We start from the raw sequence: 21,544 nt of genomic DNA on the forward strand, positions 1-21,544 counted from the left end.
CTATCAGATCACCACAGCCAGTCACAAACAACCACACCCTAGGCCAACTCCAACCTCTCTTACCACCAAAGAAACACAAATGAACAGCAGAGAACCTGCACAGGCAACGCTGACACCAAACCCTACATACATTAAGCAAAATAGATACATCGCCCCCCAACCCCCCAACCCCACCCCTCTTCCCCTCTCCCCCCCTAATGTCTCAACAAATGAAACTGATTTGTAAAAAGGTTACATGGATAAAATATGAGAGACATTACAAATACTTCTGTAAAACAAGAAAATATTTAATAAAAAACAACAACAACAAAAATATGAAAAGTGAGGCTTGGCAGTGCTGGGCAGTCTGCCTCCTCACTGTGCCCCCAGAACTGATGTTCCGGTAACACTTTCATTTGACATTCAGTTGTGCCCTTCCTGCCAAAGACATGCTGGCAGCTGGGGGTTTTAAAGTGACAAAAAGAAAGAAAGAAAGAAAGAAAGAAAGAGAAAAAAAGCGCTTTACCTGCAAAAGAGCTGCCCAGGTGCTTCTGATGCTGCTGAGACAGGTGTTGCCATCTGCCAGGGCAGGCGATGTGGGATAAATGAGCCTCATACAACCAATATGTTTAGCCCTAATTAATGCACGAAGGGGTTAAGACCATAGAGTAAGCTGTTCTGCCAGACTTAGATAGGCCACACCCCCTCACCTTGAGAAGAAGGTTAGCAAATGCTTTGTTTTCTCACTTCCACCATGTGAACCCTACCTATAAAGGTAAAGGTAAACCGACTCTGGGGTTGCAGCGCTCATCTTGCTTTATTGACCGAGGGAGCCGCTGTATAGCTAACGGGTCATGTGGCCAGCATGACTAAGCCGCGTCTGGCGAACCAGAGCAGCGCACTGAAACGCCTTTTACCTTCCCGCCGGAGTGGTACCTATTTATCTACTTGCACTTTGATGTGCTTTCGAACTGCTAGGTTGGCAGGAGCAGGGACCGAACAACGGGAACTCACCCCGTCGCAGGGATTCGAACCGCCAACCTTCTGATCGGCAAGTCCTGGGCTCTGTGGTTTAACCCACAGCACCACCCGCGTCCCAACCCTACCTGTAAGGAGGCCTAAGATACTTGGACTGCATGGCTTAAGCAAGCTACTTTTATGTTTCTATACAAATAATTTAGACAAAATTTAGTGCCCTAGTTTAATGTGAAGAAAAACTTGCTTATAGCTGTCCTAAATATTCTCTCTGTGTGTGTGCCTTTCCTGTCGTGTGTGGGCAAGGAGGTTCTCGAGTAACCCCCAGTTTTTCTTCCACATTTTGTGGTGCCCAGGGCGTTTTTTCAGATCTCCAGATCATAGCTGTCAAGTGTCCCTTATTTGAAGGGACATTCCAGCACCATGTCCCCCTGCTGTCCCTTATTGATGGATGTCCCTTAAATGATGTCCCTTAAATTTCAAAGGAAGCAGCTCCTCTCCCTCCCTCCCTGCCGGCCAGGGAGGAGGGAGGCTCCAACTGTGTTGCTTGGCTGTGTTGCTCACCCAATAAGAAGTCTAAGAACGACTGGGGGGTGGAGCTTGCATGCCTTGTGTGTGGCTAGTTAATGCAAGCTGAGGGGGGTTTTGAATGCTGGACGCCATTTTGTTGCACGTGCTCCTGCAAACTTTGCAGTGCAAAGCCAGGTTGGGGAGCCATCTTAAGTTGAGGCTCCATAGGCCTTGTGGTGCATGTGATTCAGATTCTATTCAGTTGAACCTCTGGTTACAAAGTTGTTTGGACAGTGTTCTTGAAGCATGAGTTTGACCAGACTGCATGAGGACCGGAAGACTGGAGTGCCTGGAACAGGTGAGGCTGCAGGTCCCTTATTTTGGCTGCTGGTCCCTTATTTTCAAGGCTGCTGGTCCCTTATTTTCAAATCTGTAAGTTGACAGCTATGCTCCAGATGTGCACCTGGTCCCTCAAAGGTTGTCGACTCCTGGCTGGCAGGAGCACACCTGGTTTCTCTCAGCAGATGATAAGACACAAGACGCTTGCATTTTCTCGTGGCTCTTGGTCCATGTGTGGTCCATGCATTTGATTGCTAGATGCCTTCCCTGCCTTTTGCCCAAACAAATGCTTCAAGGCAGTTTCCAGCAAATACATGAAGTATTCAGGAAAGCACCCTTGGGTGCTGCGCCATGGCAGGTTCTGGGTGGTGTGCTCTCCACTTCTCCTGGGGCTAGTCTGGGAAAGGATGGTGGGTGGCCTCCTTGTGCTAACACTCACCAGCTGTGAGGCCCTGAAGGTCTGGTGATCCTGCTGAGTTGAAGGAGACGCAGCCTTTCAGGTGGGGCAGGAAGAGCTTGGGGCTACTGTTTTAATACTTAGATCCTCTCATTGCCATTCCTGGTAACACAGAAACATTAAAACATCAGAACCAAAGAACATTTTGGGTCTGTTCTTGGGGGACAGGGGGCGGGCTGGTGTGGAAGACTTCCTGGTTCTGAATAGGGTAACTGTGCCCCTGAAGGACCAGGTGTGCAGCCTGGGAGTCATTTTGGACTCTCAGCTGTCCATGGAGGCAAAGGCCAATTCTGTTTTTTTTAAAAAAATAATATTTATTAGAAATTTAATAGTTACAGAGAAAAAAAAATAAAGAAAAAAGGACAATAAAAAATTTAACAAACAATACATCGAAAATAAGAAGAAAAAACAATACATCAAAACAACAAGAAAAACAAAAAACATTTAAAAACACATCCAATATTTCTATATCTTTACCTAGCATTTACTTGTTTCATCGACCTCCTCACACCTCCCTTTTTTATATTCTAGTTCAATTAACTTTTTCAGCAAATCCTTTCCATCTTTCCAATTTTTTGTTCTATAATTTATCTTAACACAATCTAACCTTAAATTTTTCACTTTGGCCCATTAACAATCAATTTTTGCTTAATTCTTTATAACATTTCTGCTAAAACCATATAACTTCATTTCAGCATTCTTCTAACATTCATTGATTTTGCAGTATTTCTGTAGATATACTTTGAATTTTTTCCAATCTTCTTCCACCGACTCTTCTCCCTGGTCTCGGATTCTGCCAGTCATTTCCGCCAATTCCATGTAGTCTATCAGCCTTATCTGCCATTCTTCCTGGGTGGGTAGATCTTGTATCTTCCAATACGCAAAGGTCAATTCTGTATCCAGGGCAGCTGTCTACCAGCTCCCTCTGGTACACAGGCTGAGACCCTATCTGCCCACAGACTGTGTTGCCACAGTGGTGCATGCTCTAGTTATCTCCTGCTTAGACTACTGCAATGTGCTCTACGTGGGGTACCTTTGAAGGTGACCTAGAAACTACAACTAATCCAGAATGCGGCAGCTAGACTGGTGACTGGGGGCTGCCACCGAGACCTACATTGGCTCCTAATATGTTTCCGAGCACAATTCAAAGTGTTGGTGTTGACCTTTAAAGCCCTAAACGGCCTCAGCCCAGTATACCTGAAGGAGCGTCTCCACCCCCATTGTTCAGCCTGTACACTGAGGTCCAGAACCGAGGGCCTTCTGGCGGTTCCCTCACTGCGAGAAGCAAAGCTAGAGGGAACCAGACAGAGGGCCTTCTTGGTAGTGGCGCCCCCCCCCCGTGGAACGCCCTCTCACCACATGTCAAAGAGATAAACAACTACCTGATATTTAGAAGACATCTGAAGGCAGCCCTGTTCAAGGAAGTTTTTAATGTGTGACATTTTAATGTATTTTTAATCTTTGTTGGAAGCCTCCCAGAGTGGCTGCGGAAACCCAGCCAGATGGGCAGGGTACAAATAAGAAAATTATTATTATTATTATTATTATTATTATTATTATTATCATCATCATCAGACCAGGGGCCCAGCTAGATACCCACAAGCAGTTCTTAATGTTATGAGAGAGGGAGAATAACTTTTCTCAGTCTACTTTATCCATGTTAGGCATGATTTTCTAAACTTCTTTCATGTCACCCCTTACCCACAGTGTTCAAAATTAGCCAGGCACCAGGCTCATTTTGCACCTGGCTTTCAATCACTTGCAACCAAGTGAAGATGCCTGGAAGGGGCCAGGATGACACCTGGAATCTCCACCATCTGGGGACCGTTGGATCGGCACACTTTTCACAGCCTAATCTAGATCAAGGGAAGTAATAGTGCCACTGTATTCTGCTCTGGTCAGACCTCACCTGGAGTACTGTGTCCAGTTCTGGGCACCACAGTTCAAGAAGGACACTGACAAACTGGAACGTGTCCAGAGGAGGGCAACCAAAATGGTCAAAGGCCTGGAAACGATGCCTTATGAGGAACGGCTAAGGGAGCTGGGCATGTTTAGCCTGGAGAAGAGGAGGTTAAGGGGTGATATGATAGCCATGTTCAAATATATGAACGGATGTCACATAGAGGAGGGAGAAAGGTTGTTCTCTGCTGCTCCAGAGACGCGGACACGGAGCAATGGATCCAAACTACAAGAAAGAAGATTCCACCTAAACATTAGTAAGAACTTCCTGACAGTAAGAGCTGTTTGACAGTGGAATTTGCTGCCAAGGAGTGTGGTGGAGTCTCCTTCTTTGGAGGTCTTTAAGCAGAGGCTTGACAACCATATGTCAGGATTGCTCTGATGGTGTTTCCTGCTTGGCAGGGGGTTGGACTCGATGGCCCTTGTGGTCTCTTCCAACTCTATGATTCTATGATTCTATAATCTTGCAGAATTCTATCAATTATATTTTATCTGCCCAGTTGGAATGAATTTCTGCAGCCCAAATGCTTTTTCTGTGCAGCTTGATTCATGATTAAGAGGAAGAGGTCAGAACTGGCCTGCTGGACTGTCCTTGGCTCAAGTGAATTTTCTTCTTTAAGTTCTCAATGCTCTTAACCTAGCTCAAGATTGTGCTCTGAACTAGCGAGATGTTTAACTGAGAATCAATCACGGTCAGTCCATCATTTGGGGGGAAAAGACTCTAGAGCCGTCTTGCCTCTTAGACATTCCGTTTTGGTGACTGCAAATTTGGTTTAAGGAGCCATTTGGCGCCTTGCTTATATATCTGAGTTTCTAACACTGAGTTTCTAACATCTTTATGCGCCCCCTCGCCCAGCTTGTCCAGAGTTTTGGGCTGGGTTGCCATCAGTATGCTGATGACACCCAACTCTATCTGTTGATGGATGGCCATCCTGACTCGGCCCCAGACACACTGATCAGATGTTTGTTTGGAAGCTGTGGTTGGATGGTTACATGGGAACCGGTTGAAGTTAAATCCTTCGAAGACAGAGGTCCTTTGGCTGGGACGAGGCGGTATGGGATGGGGGGGGCAACTCCCATCTCTTGCGGGGGTGCAATTAGTGCCAGCACCGTCTGTTAAGAGTTTGGGTGTAATCTTTGACACCTCCCTTCCATGGAGGCGCAGATTGCAGCTACAACAAAGGTGCCATTTTTTCATCTCCGCCAAGCTAAGCAGTTGGCTCCTTACCTCTCTCGCCCTGACCTAGCCACTGTGATCCACGCGACGGTCACCTCCAGACTGGATCATTGTAACTCGCTCTACGTGGGGCTGCCCTTGAGACTGACCCAGAAACTCCAGCGGGTGCAGCGGGTTCAAATCCTTTCTGATTTGAATGTCTTAATATAGCTTATTCAATGCTTAGAACTTAAAGTGTTGGGACCGCAGCGAGACTCCTTACGGGGTCTTCGCTGCGAGATCACATTCACCTGGTGCTATACCAGCTGCACTGGTTCCCGGTGGGGTACAGGATCAGGTTTAAGGTGCTGGTTTTAACCTTTAAAGCCCTATACGGCCTAGGACCCTCATACCTACAGGACCGCCTCTCCTGGTATGTCCCACAGAGGAACTAACAGTCTTCAAACAAAAACATCTTGGAGCTACCAGGCCCCAGAGAGGTTAGGCTGGCCTCAACTAGAGCCAGGGCTTTTTCGGCTGTGGCTCCGATCTGGTGGAACGCTCTGTCGCAAGAGACTAGGGCCCTGCAGGACTTGACATCTTTCCGCAGGGCCTGCAAGACAGAGCTGTTCCACCAGGCCTTTGGCCAGGGCACAGCCTGACCCCCTCCTTTGGCAATCTTCAGAGAACTCTAGCCCAATGGTTGCCATTAATCTGATTTGAATTAATTTTATAATGAAATGATTTTAGAATGTTTTATCATTTTACTGTTGTTAGCCGCTCTGAGCCCGGCTTCGGCTGGGGAGGGTGGGATATAAATAAAATGTTTATTATTATTATTATTATTATTATTATTATTACCCAGGCTTTGGGGACGTGGTGCCCTGTATCTCTGCTCTCTGCCTCTCTGAGCCACTTCTCTATGTTCTCCTCCTTGCCTGCAGACAAGATGTTGCACACCTGGGCTGCTTCTTCCTCGCTGACCACCCAGGACTTCCACACCTGGCGGATCCCTGTGGACTGTGTCCGCGCCAACGAGCTGTGTGCGGCCGAGCCCAGCTGCAGCTCCCGTTACCGCACGCTGCGCCAGTGTGTGGCCGGGCGTGACCGCAACACCATGCTGGCCAACAAGGAGTGCCAGGCAGCGCTGGAGGTGCTACAGGAGAGCCCCCTCTACGACTGCCACTGCAAGCGTGGGATGAAGAAGGAGCTCTTGTGCCTTCAGATCTACTGGAGTATCCACCTTGGCTTGACAGGGGGTAAGTACCTTCCTGGCTAGCAGGGGTGTGCATGTGTGAAACTGAGTTGATCTTTGAGAACTGGGCTGGATTGCTGCAATGCGCTCTACGTGAGGCCACCCTTGTGCTTCATCTAGAGCAGGAACCCCCAAACTTGGCCTTCCAGATGTTTATGTTTTGGGACTACAACTCCCATCATCCCTAGCTAACATGACCAGGGTGTCAGGGATGATGGGATTTGTAGTCCCAAAACATCTGGAGGGCTGAGTTTGGGGATGCCTGATCTAGATGCTGTAGGATGACTGCTGGCAGGAGTGAGGCCCTTCACCCGATGGAATACAGTGGTACCTCTAGATGCGAACGGGATCCTTTCCGGAGTCCCGTTCGCATCTAGAAGCAAACGTAACCCGTGTTATCGCATCTGCGCGTGCGCGGGTCACCTTTCGGCGCTTCTGCGCATGCGCATTATGTCATTTTGAGCGTCTGCGTATGCGCAAGCGGCGGAACCCAGAAGTAACGCGCTCCGTTACTTCCGGGTTGCCGCAGAGCGCAACTCGAACGCGCTCATCCCGAAGCACATTCAACCCAAGGTATGACTGTACACAGGACATGACAGAATAATTACCTTTCGCTTTAAGAGATCATTTTTAAAAAAACAAAACAGAAAGAAATCAGTGCCTAAAATGGCTAGTAAGCCTCTCCTTGTAAGGAGGTGAAGGAATAATTCAGGGAGTACAGTTTTAAACAGTTACGGACAGCTTAGCCACAGTAGTTCATGCACCAGTTATTTCATGGATGAGACTGCATTGCACTCTATGTAGGGCTTCTGTTGCGCTTGATCTGGAAGCTGTAGTTAGTGCAGAATGCTGCAGCACGATTGCTGACGGGAGTGAAGCCTCATCAGCACAGAACACCTTTGCTCAGAGATCTGTACTGGTTGCCAGCTTGCTACCGGGCCAAGTTCAAGGTTTTGCTCTTAGTATATAAAGCCCTTAACAACTTGGGACCGGTTCACTTGCGAGATCGCCTCACCCTTGTCTGCCGACACGACCACTTCAATTGGCAGCACAGCGAAGACACCGGCCTGATTTCAAGAGGCGGGGAGTTCCAAAGAACCAAACGATTTGAGTTCTTATAAATGCATAACGGGTATTACATGGCACCTGTAGCAGTGCCAGTTGAGCAAGTCTGCATCTCGTTCTTCGATGGGAGAATCCCAGGGAAGCCTAGACCAGGGGTCTGCAACCCGCGGCTCCGGAGCCGCATGTGGCTCTTTTACACCTTTGCCACAGCTCCGGGGCGGATACTAGCGAGGGGAGGAGGCGCATTGTGTGCCCCGACACTCCCCACTGTGGCGGGCGCTGTACTGGCTGTGACGTCGCATGGGGGCGGTGTGTGCGATAGTCACACATTGTCCCGACGTCACCTTCCCGCCCGCCCGCTACATTGTAAGGGGCATGTACGCTGGTCACTGCATTGAAAGGGGAGTGAAGAACACACACACACAAAAAGGTAACTTGTTAATTTAACATTTATTTCTATGAGGAGGAGTAATTCTGAGGGGTCAAACAAAGAAATAATAAAAAAGTGCCAAAAAAGTTATTTTTCTAATGACGAGTTTTGCGGCTCCCAGTTTTTTTTCCTTCGGAAACGGGTCCAAGTGGCTCTTTTTGTCTTAAAGGTTGCAGACCCCTGGCCTAGACCATGCTTCTTTTGAAGAGAGGCTGGATAAGGTTTACTGTGGTGTGGTAAGATTGTAGGCTTTTCAAGCAAATCTTCCAAGCCACATACTGGTGTGCTCCCTTTCCCATGCCTTCTGTCCCTGGCTACACCTCTTCCCCTTCCCCACCCAGTGGAGAACAAACCCTGCAAAGAAAGCACATTGAGGGGGACTTCCTTCTGCGTTGCTGCAGGCAGCGAGGGGTATGAAAAAGGAAGGGGACAAAATATGGTTTGCTGTCCCTCTAACGGGCTGCCCAAGGCACGTGTCCCCTTTGGCACTCCCTGCAATCCAGACTTGCAATGCCATGGCAAATTCTGAAGTGCAGGAGCTCATCAGGAGAGCCCCCAGTAACCCTGCTCCCCACAGCGTGTCCAGGAATGCAGGTAATGGTGTTGATCCATTACGATGCACACATACCAGCAATCTAACTGGGTGTAAGATCCATGGAACTCTGTGCAGTTACAGGGAACCAGACAGAGGGCCTTCTTGGTAGTGGCACCCACCCTGTGGACTGCCCTCCCTGCAGATGTGAAGGAAATAAGCAGCTATCTTCTCTTTAAAAGACATCTGAAGGCAGCCCTCTTTAGGGAAGTTTTTAATATTTAATGCTGTATTGTTTTTAACACTTGATTGGAAGCTGCCCAGAGTGGTTGGGGAAACCCAGCCAGATGGGCGGGGTATAAAGGTAAAGGTACCCCTGCCCGTACGGGCCAGTCTTGACAGACTCTAGGGTTGTGCGCCCATCTCACTCAAGAGGCCGGGGGCCAGCGCTGTCCGGAGACACACGGAAACGCCGTTTACCTTCCCGCTCGTAAGCGGTCCCTATTTATCTACTTGCACCCGGGAGTGCTTTTGAACTGCTAGGTTGGCAGGCGCTGGGACTGAACAACGGGAGCTCACCCCGCCGCGGGGATTCGAACCGCCGACCTTTCGATCGGCAAGCCCTAGGCACTGAGGCTTTTACCCACAGCGCCACCCGCGTCGGGGTATAAATAATAAATTATTATTATTATTATTATTATTATTATTATTATTATTATTTATTCCTGACTGCAGAGGTTCAATGTGCAAAACACATCAAGATTTCACAAAAGATCTCTAGCCAGCTGAAATGCACCCTTTTGCCTTTCACTGGAAATGCAAAGAATCTTACAAAGAGTCCTGTACCGGAGAGGGTTGGACCAGATGATCCGGGGAGAGGGGGTACCTTCCGGCTCTTACAATTCAGTGATTCTAAATGTTACCATTTAAACTTTTAGCATGAAGTAGGGACCCTGCCAGGGACGCGGGTGGCACTGTGGGTTAAACCACAGAGCCTAGGACTTGCTGATCAGAAGGCCGGCGGTTCAAATCCCTGCGACAGGGTGAGCTCCCGTTGCTCAGTCCCTGCTCCTGCCAACCTAGCAGTTCGAAAGCACATCACAGTGCAAGTAGATGAATGGGGACCCCTCCGGCGGGAAGGTAAACGGTGTTTCCGTGTGCTGCTCTGGTTCGCCAGAAGCGGCTTAGTCATGCTGGCCACATGACCCAGAAGCTGTACGTCGGCTCCCTCGGCCAATAAAGCGAAATGAGCGCCGCAACCCCAGAGTCGGTCACGACTGGACCTAATGGTCAGGGGTCCCCTTACCCTTTACCTTTACTAGGGACCCTGACAATGAAAAAAAAGGCAGTACCCAGCCTCTGTGTGACATTTACCTCATTATCTCCGTTTTTCTATGTTAATCTGTCACAAACAAACTATGCCAGGAAGGTGCAGCAGCTATAAGTAAAGTGGCAGGAGGAGGGAGGAAAGCAGTGGTGAAAAGGGGGGGTGCTCTATTGATGGATGCACCCCATTTTACACATACAGTGATACCTCGGGTTACAAACGCTTCAGGTTACAGATGCTTCAGGTGACAGACTCCGCTAACCCAGAAATAGTACCTCGGGTTCAGAACTTTGCTTCAGGATGAGAACAGAAATCATGCTCCGGCAGTACAGCAGCAGCAGGAAACCCCATTAGCTAAAGTGGTGCTTCAGGTTCAGAATAGTTTCAGGTTAAGAACGGACCTCCGGAACGAATTAAGTTCTTAACCCGAGGTACCACTGTACAAGATCTGTGGCACAGTTTCCTGTCTCCAGCAAATGCAAGTCCCTGGGCATATTTCTCTGCACTACAGGCAAAGGATAGTTTGCAAATGGCAAAATCTGCCCACCTGCCCAAGGCGTGGCCCCTGACTAACTGCCCAAAGCTCCTCTTTCCTCCTGGAAGGAGCTCAGCTGAGCTCCCCACCCACCCACAAGGCTGCTCCCGTTCCACCTTGGTGCTTCCCCCCAGAGGCTATTTCTGCCTCCTCCAGCTCAGGGGAAGTCCACTGCCCTTTTGATGCAAGGCAATTTTCCTAGCGAGGGGCAAAGTTTTCCAGATACCTAATTACTTATGGCCCTGGCGAGGCGATATAGAAAAAGAAGCAGCTGAGGCACCTGAATTGCGAATGTGTGATTTGTCATTGCAAGCCCAGCGAGGGGGGAATGCAAAGCTGTGGCCTGTCAGAGCTGCCCATGGAGAGACAAAGCTTTGATTCCACGCCAGCAATTCTCCAGCTTCATGGAGGCAGAAGCAAGGCTAGCCACTTAATCGATTTCATAGAATTGCTGAGTTGGAAGGGACCCTAAGGGTCATCCAGCCCAACCCCCCTGCAGTCCAGGAATCTCATTTAAAGTTTCCCTAGCAGATGGCTATTCAACCTCACCTTAAAAACCTCCAAGGAAAGAGAGTCTGCCACCTCTCGTGGGAGTCTGTTCCACTGCTGAACGGCTCTTACCACTAAATCAGACCAAACAGCAACTGACTTTCCATGGATTGCTGTTTGTTCCAATTCTACAGCAAAGAGCTTTTTTCCAGGGGAGCTGCGGGGCAAATGCAAAACCGTTTGGACCTGTGCCTAGAAAGCACTCGGACCCAAGTGCTGGAAAACCACTCGGACCCAAGCTTTTTAAAGCACGGGACCAGCAGAGGTGTGGACAAGCCCTGACCGGCAGCAGTGCTCCAAGATTTCAGGGAGGAGGTCTCTCCCAACCCCTCCTGGACATTCCAGGGATTGAACCTGGTACGTTCTACATGCAAGGCAGCTGCTCTGCCACTGAGCTATGGCTGACAGACACCAGGACTTTCCTCACTTGCTCCCCCTTTGCACACGTAGATGGAAGTCAGAGCCTCTTTAAAGGTAAAGGGACCCCTGACCATTAGGTCCAGTCATGGACGATTCTGGGGTTGCAGCGCTCATCTTGCTTTACTGGCTGAGGGAGCCGGTGTACAGCTTCCAGGTCATGTGGCCAGCATGACTAAGCCTCTTCTGGCGAACCAGAGCAACTCACAGAAACACCATTTACCTTCCCGCTGGAGTGGTACCTATTTATCTACTTGCACTTTGAGGTGCTTTCGAACTGCTAGGTTGGCAGGAGCAGGGACTGAGCAACGGGAGCTCACCCCGTCGCGGGGATTCGAACCGCCGACCTCCTGATCAGCAAGCCCTAGGCTCAGTGGTTTAGACCACAGTGCCACCCACGTCCCCAGAGCCTCTTTGGGCACATTCAAATGACCGCTTCTTCTGCATCCAGTGCACTCCCACTGCTAAATTTAGAAACCGCATTCACACGATGTTAGCCACGATCCGTTTCGGTCCTGCTGTTTCTTGACAAATGCTGCCGTTTCTGAAGCCAGCTTCAATCCGATTAGGAAACTGGGTGCGGAGTCAGCGGTCGCGCAAATGTCTGGCCATCCCGTGCGCGCAGACAACAGCTTCGTAAATAGGAATTGTCAGGGTGGGAAACTGAAAAGGTCCCAAGATAGATAGATAGATAATTTATTACGGCCGGAGACCAGCTTATAAAACACACTTGGGGGTACAATCCCAGGAGGAAAACAAACATTTAAAACAATGTACAACAGTAATTTAAAATTTATAAATGTGATAAGTGTATAGACACTTAAAACTTTAAGATAAGCTACCGCAGAGAATTGACCCAAAGTCACCCATGGAACCAAGTACAGTGGTACCTCGGGTTAAGTACTTAATTCGTTCTGGAGGTCTGTTCTTAACCTAAAACTGTTCTTAACCTGAAGCACCACTTTAGCTAATGGGGCCTCCTGCTGCTGCCGCACCGCCGGAGCACAATTTCTGTCCTCCTCCTGAAGCAAAGTTCTGAACCCGAGGTACTGTTTCTGGGTTAGCGGAGTCTGTAACCTGAAGCGTATGTAACCCGAGGTACCACTTTATGGGGATTTTCTTAATGAACCAGTTTGGGTCGGGGGATGGTCTGCGCCTACAGATCTATACACAGAATCTGGCGACCATCGTTCAGGCATCCCAACCCTCCACTTCCTGATGGGAACGATCCTCTGTAAATGCATCTTGGAATTCTGTGGGCGGGTGGGAAACGACCTTGCTGCGTCTCAAGTCGGATTGCAGGGGGTTGGGCTCGATGACGCCTCTACAACTCTATGATTTCCATGTGAACCTCCCCTTAAGGCTCTGTCTTTCCCTTCCCGGGCTCCCGTTCCCTATTGAGAAAGGAGAGAAGCAGCCTGTGTGAGAAGCGTGCCCTTGAAAAGCAGCCTCTGGGCAGGGGGGCAGCTGAGCTCGCCTGGCAATGGGGAACAATCCCCAGTACAGTAATGAAATGCATTTGTAACTGTCCAGCCAGGAGCTCCTGTGGTGGGGGCTGACCCTTCCTGAGTGCTCCTGGTTTGCTAATAACCTTGTGTTTGAGCAGCTGAGCTTCTTAATTACAAGAGAGGAGGGGGGCAGCTGCCACCATCACCTCCTCCTCCTCCTCCTCCTCCTGCAGGCTGAGAATATCTTCTGTGAGTAAGCAGCCCAGGAGGAAACTGGGAGGGAGGTCTCCTCCTCCACCACCAGAGTCTTTCCATCCTTTGAGCTTGTTTTGCAACTCCTGATCGCAAAGGGCGGAACAAGTAAATCAGCGGTAGGCAACCTAAGGCCCATGGGCCACAAGCAGCCCACAGGGGTCATTTTATTGGCCGCCGAGCCGCCCCCGAACTGAGCCACCCGCTCAGTGAGTCCCCCCGCACTGCGCTAAACCAGTGTGGCGCAGGGACTCGCTTCTGCGTTGCCGGAAATTGCATCTTCGTGCGCATGCACTCAACACACAGACGCAATCCAGCCTACAGGAGGAACAGTTGACACTACCCAGACACTGAGGTCCAGTGCCCAGGGCCTTCTGGCATTTCCCTCACTGTGAGAAGCCAAGTTACAGGGAACCAGGCAGAGGGTCTTCTCGGTAGTGGTGCCCTCCCTGTGGAAAGCCCTCCCACCAGATGTCAAAGAGATAAACAACTACCAGACTTTTAGAAGACATCTGAAGGCAGCCCTGTTTAGGGAAGCTTTTAATGTTTGATGCATTACTGTATTTTAATATTTTGTTGGAAGCCGCCCAGAGTGGCTGGGAAATAAATAAATAAATAAATAAATAAATAAATAAATAAATAGATAGGGTTATTTAGCCTGGAGAAGGGAAGGCTGATAGGTGACATGATAGCCATCTCCAGATACCTGAAGGGCTGTCATATTCAGGATGGAGCAATCTTGTTTTCTGCTGCTCCAGAGCGGAGGACCTGAACCAATGGATCCAATTTAAGGGAAGGAGATTCTGACTAAATCATAGGAAGAACCTTTCGGTGGCAGGAGCTCTTTGCCTGTGGAACAGACTACTTCAGAAGGTGGTGGGCTCTCCGTTGTAGGGTGCTCGCTTTGGCAGCACATATACCATGGGTTAAACCACAGAGCCTAGGACTTGCCGATCAGAAGGTCGGCAGTTCGAATCCCCGTGACCGGGCGAGCTCCCGTTACTCGATCCCAGCTCCTGCCAACCTAGCAGTTCGAAAGCACGTCAAAGTGCAAGTAGATAAATAGGTACCACTCCTGCGGGAAGGTAAACGGCGTTTCTGTGCACTGCTCTGGTTCGCCAGAAGCGGCTTAGTCATGCTGGCCACATGACCCAGAAGCTGTACGCCGGCTCCCTTGGCCAGTAAAGTGAGATGAGCGCCGCAACCCCAGAGTCGGCCACGAATGGACCTAATGCTCAGGGGTCCCTTTACCTTTATACTAAAATTGGAATGATACAGAGAAGACTCTCCTTTGTAGGAGGTTTTTAAACAGACGGTGGATGGCCAGGGATTCTTTAGCTTTGATTCCTGCATTGCAGAGGATTGGACGAGATGGCCTTTGGAGTTCCTTCCAACTCTAAAATTCTATGGTTTAAAGTGGCGTTGGGACTAAGAGCTGCTGAAATCCATGGTTTAAACTGTGGCCCCCTCTCCTCTGGATTGCTTCCGTGCCCCTCTGGTCAGGTGTGTGAATCACGGTCACCCCAGGGCTTCAGAGGCGAATTGGGAAGCCAAGGGCTCCCGAATGCATTTGAAATGCCTTGCCTGAGCAGCTTCAGGGGCTGTTCAGTCAAGCTACTTAGGCTCTTGATGCTTAGAACTGTCCATGTTAAAAAAGCCTTTGCCTCTTTCATCCTTGCAACAACCCTGTGAGACTGTCAGTCCTGTTTCATAGGTCAGATATCAAGAAGAAGGGGGCAAGAGAGCTTCATCTGGAGAAAAGTGTTGGTGAGCTGAATCTGATTTCACAGATCAGCCAAGGCCAACCCATGATAGCTGCTGAGCCACATCACCCTCTTATCCAATCAGTGGAGGTGGTGCTGTTATAGGTGCCATGCAATAGTCATTCCACATTTGCAAGAAGTTGGTATTTTAGTACACTCTGGAACTCCCTGCTATTGACATCAGACAGGCGTCTTCACTGTCCTCTTTTTGGTGCCTGTTAAAAACATCCTTGTTTAGACAAACCTGCCCGGATCTTTAGAAAGTTGGTGTGAGTTTTAACCTGTGCTTAGTCTATTGTTATAATAATAATAATAATAATAATAATAATAATAATAATAATTTTTTATTTGTACCCTGCCCATCTGGCTGGGTTTCCCCAGCCACTCTGGGCGGCTTCCAACAAAGATGAAAAATACACTAAAATGTCACATATTAAAAACCATATTAAAAACTTCCCTGAATGTCTTCTGAATGTCAGGTAGTTGTTTATCGCTTTGACATCTGCTGGGAGGGCGTTCCACAGGGCGGGTGCCACTACCGAGAAGGCCCTCTGCCTGGTTCCCTGTAACTTGGCCTCTCGCAGTGAGGGAACCGCCAGAAGGCCCTCGGAGCTGGACCTCAGTGTCCGGGCAGAACGATGGGGGTGGAGACGCTCCTTCAGATATACTGGACCGAGGCCGTTTAGGGCTTTAAAGGTCAGCACCAACACATTGAATTGTGCTCGGAAACATACTGGGAGCCAATGTAGGTCTTTCAAGACCGGTGTTATATGGTCCCGGCGGCCACTCCCAGTCACTAGTCTAGCTGTCGCATTCTGGATTAGTTGTAGTTTCTGGGTCAACTTCAAAGGTAGCCCCACGTAGAGCGCATTGCAGTAGTCCAAGCGGGAGATAACCAGAGCATGCACCACTCTGGCGAAACAGTCTGCAGGCAGATAGGGTCTCAGCCTACGTACCAGGGTCTCCAAAGCCTTAAATTGTTGTTGTTAATTTTTCTGATTAACAATGCTATTGATTCAGGTTTTTGGTAAACTGCTTTGAGTTTGTTTTTACAAGAAACAAATTGCAGATTAACAGGGATCCAGGGATCTGTGGCTCTCTGCCCCCGCCCCATGCAAAAGCAAAAGGACACTATGAGTTTCTAAGAGTCTCCCTTTCTCCTCCTTCTCATTCCAGGAGAAGAGTTTTATGAAGCTTCCCCCTACGAACCAGTCACCTCTCGTCTCACTGATATATTCAGACTCGCTTCAATTGTCTCAGGTAAGAGAGGCCAAGGGAAAAAGGCTTCCTGCCCATTTCCGTTTGCTGTTATCTATCCAGGAGAACCAACATCTCCTTGCTCCTTGTTCAGGGCTGTATGTACACATGGCACTTTAAAGCGGATCTGGTTCATCCCATCAGGGCCAGCCCTACAATGAGGCAGAATGAAGCAGCTGCCTCAGGCGGCGAATACTGAGGTGCGGCAGGGAGTGAACAGAGCTGTGATTGCCACATGACCTGCCCTGTAGCCCCTAGGCTAGCCTTTTGCCCTGGAGGGTAGTTGTTTCACCAGTATTAAAGTAGGATCCAACTACCAGTCCAGTTGGCTTCAGGACGGGCCTTGGAGGAGGGTGCCATTTTGTTTCTCGCCTCAGACAGCAAAACGTCTTTTCCTTAACTACTGTTTTGTGCATATTGGAAACTTGTATCTTGAAAATGATTTAGAAATTGGCTGGGTGCACAGTGGGCTTCGAGTTTCCAGAACTCAGGGCAGGTGGGGAGACCCACAGGCAGTGCAAAGGCATCCCATCCTGAGAAACATGGACATGTTCAACGGAGAGTGTTGTGTGTGAGCAAATGCTCACAAGAGAAATTGGATGTGTGCAACTTTTGAATATGCTGTGTGCCTGGGACAGAGCAGGGCTCCTTCTCCTTTCCTCCTTCTCCCCGTGGCAGCTCCAGGGTTTTCCTGGACCCGGAGCACCACTGGGCAGTCAGACAGGCGCTCTCACTCCCGCCTCGATTTGGGTCGCGGGGGGTGGTCAGCGGTTCCCCCAGTTGACGCACTGGGTGTCCCCGGTTCCCCTTTGGCAGTGGCAGCAGCGGCAGACACAGTCTCAGCAGCCAGGAGCCAGCCTGGTAGCACAGTTGGCTCTGGCTGGCTTCAGGAGCTGCTTGCTGCCCTGGCGCCCGCCATTTTGCCTCGCCGGAAGTCCCCATATGATGTGTCTTGTGCCGTTGAACCAATCACACAACATTCATTCCCTACTAATAAATCTACAAGGGATGCGGGTGGCGCTATGGGTTAAACCACAGAGCCTAGGACTTGCTGATCAGAAGGTCGGCGGTTCGAATCCCTGTGACAGGGTGAGCTCCCGTTGCTCGGTCCCTGCTCCTCCCAACCTAGCAGTTCGAAAGCACGTCAAAGTGCAAGTAGATAAATAGGTACCACTCCGGCGGGAAGGTAAACAGAGTTTCCGTGTGCTGCTATTGTTCACCAGAAGCGGCTTAGTCCTGCTGGCCACATGCCCCGGAAGCTGTACATCGGCTCCCTTGGCCAATAAAACGAGATGAGTGCCGCAACCCCAGAGTTGGCCACGGCTGGACCTAATGGTCAGGGGTCCCTTTACCTTTACCTAATAAATCTACAACACTTAAAATATAAATCCGGGGAAATGTCCAGAGGAGGGCAACCAAAATGGTCAAAGGGCTGGAAACGATGCCTTATGAGGAACGGCTAAGGGAGCTGGGCATGTTTAGCCTGAAGAAGAGGAGGTTAAGGGGTGATATGATAGCCATGTTCAAATATATAAAAGGATGTCACATAGAGGAGGGAGAAAGGTTGTTTTCTGCTGCTCCAGACAAGCGGACACGGAGCAATGGATCCAAACTACAAGAAAGAAGATTCCACCTCAACATTAGGAAGAACTTCCTGACAGGAAGAGCTGTTCGACAGTGGAATTTGCTGCCAAGGAGTGTGGTGGAGTCTCCTTCTTTGGAGGTCTTTAAGCAGAGGCTTGACAACCATATGTCAGGAGTGCTCTGATGGTGTTTCCTGCTTGGCAGGGGGTTGGACTCGATGGCCCTTGTGGTCTCTTCCAACTCTATGATTCTATGATTCTATTCTATGAAATTCCGGGGACAGATTTGAAAATCTGGGGGCTGTCCCCGGGAAACGAGGATGTCTGGTAACCATAGATTAGACACCATGGCTCAGCTCTGCCATCGCAGTTGGAGGCAGCAGTGCTTCTGAATCTCAGTTGCTGGAGACCCCAGGAGGGGAGAGGGCTCTTGTACTCAGGTCCTGCTTGTAGGTTTCCCACAGGAATCTGCTTGCCCATTTGCAAGAAGAAGATGCAGGGCTAGATTGGCCATTGGCCTAATCCTGCAGCCTCTTCTAATGTGTGTGACCTGCCTTGGTCTTCCTCCTGTGACATCCAGACGTCCCCCAAAACAAGTCCCAGTGGTGTAGCGTGGGTTGTCAGCACCCGGGGCAAGGCAAGTAATTTGCGCCCCCTAACCCGTGGATTTGAAGAGACCCAGGTGGCACTGTGGGTAAAAACCTCAGCGCCTAGGACTTGCCGATCGAAAGGTAGGCGGTTCGAATCCCCGCGGCGGGATGCGCTCCCGTTGCTCGGTCCCAGCGCCTGCCAACCTAGCAGTTCGAAAGCACCCTCGGGTGCAAGTAGATAAATAGGGACCGCTTACTAGTGGGAAGGTAAACGGCGTTCCGTGTGCTGCGCTGGCTCGCCAGGGCAGCGATGTCACGCTGGCCACGTGACCCGGAAGTGTCTGCGGACAGCGCTGGCCCCCGGCCTCTTGAGTGAGATGGGCGCGCAACCCTAGAGTCTGTCAAGACTGGCCCATACGGGCAGGGGTACCTTTACCTTTAACCCGTGGATTTGCGCCCCCTAACCCTATCCCCCAGATGTTGCGCCTGGTGCGGCCGCCCCCCCTGCACCCCCCACGCTACGCCACTGACAAGTCTATTGGATGGGTGAGCATTGACATTATACATCTGTTAACACCTGATCCTGCTTAATAATAATAATAAATTTTATTTATACTCCACCCTCCCCAGCCAAGACCGGGCTCAGGGCAGCTAACACCAGATACAAAACAATTGTTTTAAATACAACTTAAAAAACAAGATTAAAATACAACAGTAAAATGCAGCCTCCTTTTAGTAGAAACTGAAATCAAAAACTTTTGGGGGGATGAAAACGTCAAGTCTTCACCAAGGCTAACTATCCAGACTGGTCCTACACGGGCCAGAAAAAGCCAGGGAAGTCCCCAAATAGGAGTTCTGTCACAGAAGGAGAAAGGAAAAAAAGAAAGAGGGGGAGGGAATCAAATGAATTCTAAGCCAAAGGCCAGGCGGAACAACTCTGTCTTACAGGCCCTGCGGAAAGAAATCAGATCCGTGTCCCGCTGCTGTCCCTTATTGATGATGTCCCTTAAATTTCCCGGGTTTCAAAGGAAGCAGCTCCTCTCCCTCCCTCCCTGCCGGCCAGGGAGGAGGGAGGCTCCAACCGTCTTGCTTGGCTGTGTTGCTCACCCAATAAGGAGTCTAAGAACGACTGGGGGGTGGAGCTTGCATGCCTTGTGCCGATCAAATTGGCCGCATTGCCTGGGGACTCGCCTTTGCTCAGCGCTTCCCAGCGGAGAGGTGACGGTGGTTTTCCTTGCTGCATCCCCTTTGCCGGATTGCTGCGCTGTGGGAACCCCCTCTTGGGGCTTCGTTTGGCTGCTGGTTGACTAAAATCCCTTATTTTGGCTGCTGATCCCTTATTTTCGAGGCTGCAGTCCCCTTATTTTCAAATCTGTAAATTGACATCTATGTTGTGGACCACTTCATATGTTACTCACCACGACAACGCAGCCTGGACCTAACTAGAGCATGGATCCCTCGGTGGTCTGGTCATCCCTCTCCAGGAATCGAGAGCAGGCAAAAGGCACCTTGTGTCAGCAAAGTGGGGCAAAACAACCCTTCCTCCACCCCACCCCAGCTCAGGAGCAGATTCTTTGCTTCTCAGACTCAACTTCAAGCCACTGACTCAGCATTCAATGGTCTTGGCCAGGAAGGATGCCAGAAAGAGGACTTTGCCCCTCCCCTTCCAAGGAGGCAGGGTGGCATCCAGCTGGCGTCATTTGCATTTTTCTGGTAGGCCTGGAGGGGGGGGGCTTGTCTCCTAGTGGAGTGGTGGAATCCACCCTCCTCCTCTCACCAGGTGCATCTAAATCCTACTCACTCCAGGCACTGATGGAGACAGTCTTTCCTTTGATCGTCCTGTCATGATACTAAGTAGCCTGGGTAAATACAGAAGCTGTTTTTAATTATGATATGTGGAATGTTTAGAGCAGAGGCTTACATTTGACATGGAAACAGAATATCCAGATACGGCAGCAATAAAGGCATGTAAATATTTGAGAGAAGAATAACCTCAAATAAAGTCCCAGCAGCCAGCCTGACCAATTGTCAGGGGTAATGGGAATTGTAGTCCCACAGCATCCTTGTGGGTCGATTTTGCTTTTGGTGGCAATGTTGCAGAGCTGTTTATCCCTTTTTACATTGCCAAATTATTTTATTAATGCTTCTGCTAGTTGCTTGCTTTAAATTTGGGCGATGCTGTGGACGTTTTGGCTGAACAGTAGCAGATAAATGCTTCAAAGCAATAAATAAATGCTGAACTTGATTCTGTAAACGAGGTTGCAAAGATTATGAGCTGACGGCAGCTGACGGCAACCCAGAGAAGCATAATAATAAATATAGCCAGTGACTAATACTTGATCTTAGAGGGAAAGTCAGTTTCCGTCGTCACGTGGGTGCATGCTCGTGGCATTTTAATGTCATAAGAACATAAGAAGAGCCTGCTAGATCAGGCCGGGGGCCTATCTAGTCCAGCATCCTGCTTTCAAAGTGACCAACTAGATCCCCTGTGAGAAACCCGCAAGCAGAATTCAAGAACGAGAGCCCTCTCCCCTCTTGTGGCTTCCCGTGACTGGTATTCAGAAGTATTGCTGCCTCTGTCCATGGAGGCAGAGCAGAGCCATCATGGCTTGGTAGCCATCGAAAGCCCTCTTCTCAATGCCTTTGTCCAGTCCTCTTCTAAAGCCATCCAAGTTGGTGGCCATTCCTGACTCCTGTGGAACTGGGTTCCATAGTTTAACTCAGGGGTCCCTAAACTAAGGCCCGTGGCGCCCCCCGCCGACCTATTACTAGCACTGCGCTGCACGGCTGCCCACTTCCGGGTCAGAGGAGCACCGGAAATAGCTTGTGCGCATGTGCAGGCATTATTTGCGCATGCGCAAGCGTTATTTCCAGTGCACATCCGGGTCGGAGGAGGCCTGTGCCCACAAGCTATTTCTGGTGCTCCTCCGACCTGGAAGTGTGCCGGAAATAGCGTGTGTGTACGTGTATGGGCACACGCTCCCCTGCCCTCCGGCCCGCCGCGTGATCGGTGCTGGAGACACCGGCCCGAGGCACAGTAAGTTTGCTGACCCCTGGTTTAACTGCATGGTGCATGAAGAACTTTATTTTATCTGTTCTGAATCTTCCAGCAATGAGCTACACTGGGTGACCTTGAGTTCTAGTGTGGTGTAGTGCTTAGGAGCGG

At 49.8% G+C, this 21,544-nt stretch overlaps 1 protein-coding gene across 1 annotated transcript in view; it reads left to right on the plus strand.

Moving 5' to 3' along the window:
* The window catches only part of GFRA2 (GDNF family receptor alpha 2), a 91,462-nt gene that overhangs the window by 14,872 nt on the left and 55,046 nt on the right, over nucleotides 1-21,544 (plus strand). The window contains exons 2-3 of the mRNA XM_083454108.1: nucleotides 6,320-6,634; nucleotides 16,125-16,208. Of these exons, the coding sequence (XP_083310234.1) occupies nucleotides 6,320-6,634; nucleotides 16,125-16,208 (399 nt within the window). The remainder of the gene's footprint in view (nucleotides 1-6,319; nucleotides 6,635-16,124; nucleotides 16,209-21,544) is intronic.

The sequence above is a fragment of the Podarcis tiliguerta genome (assembly GCF_965153285.1).
Source record: "Podarcis tiliguerta genome assembly, chromosome: 8".
NCBI classification, from domain to species: domain Eukaryota; kingdom Metazoa; phylum Chordata; class Lepidosauria; order Squamata; family Lacertidae; genus Podarcis; species Podarcis tiliguerta.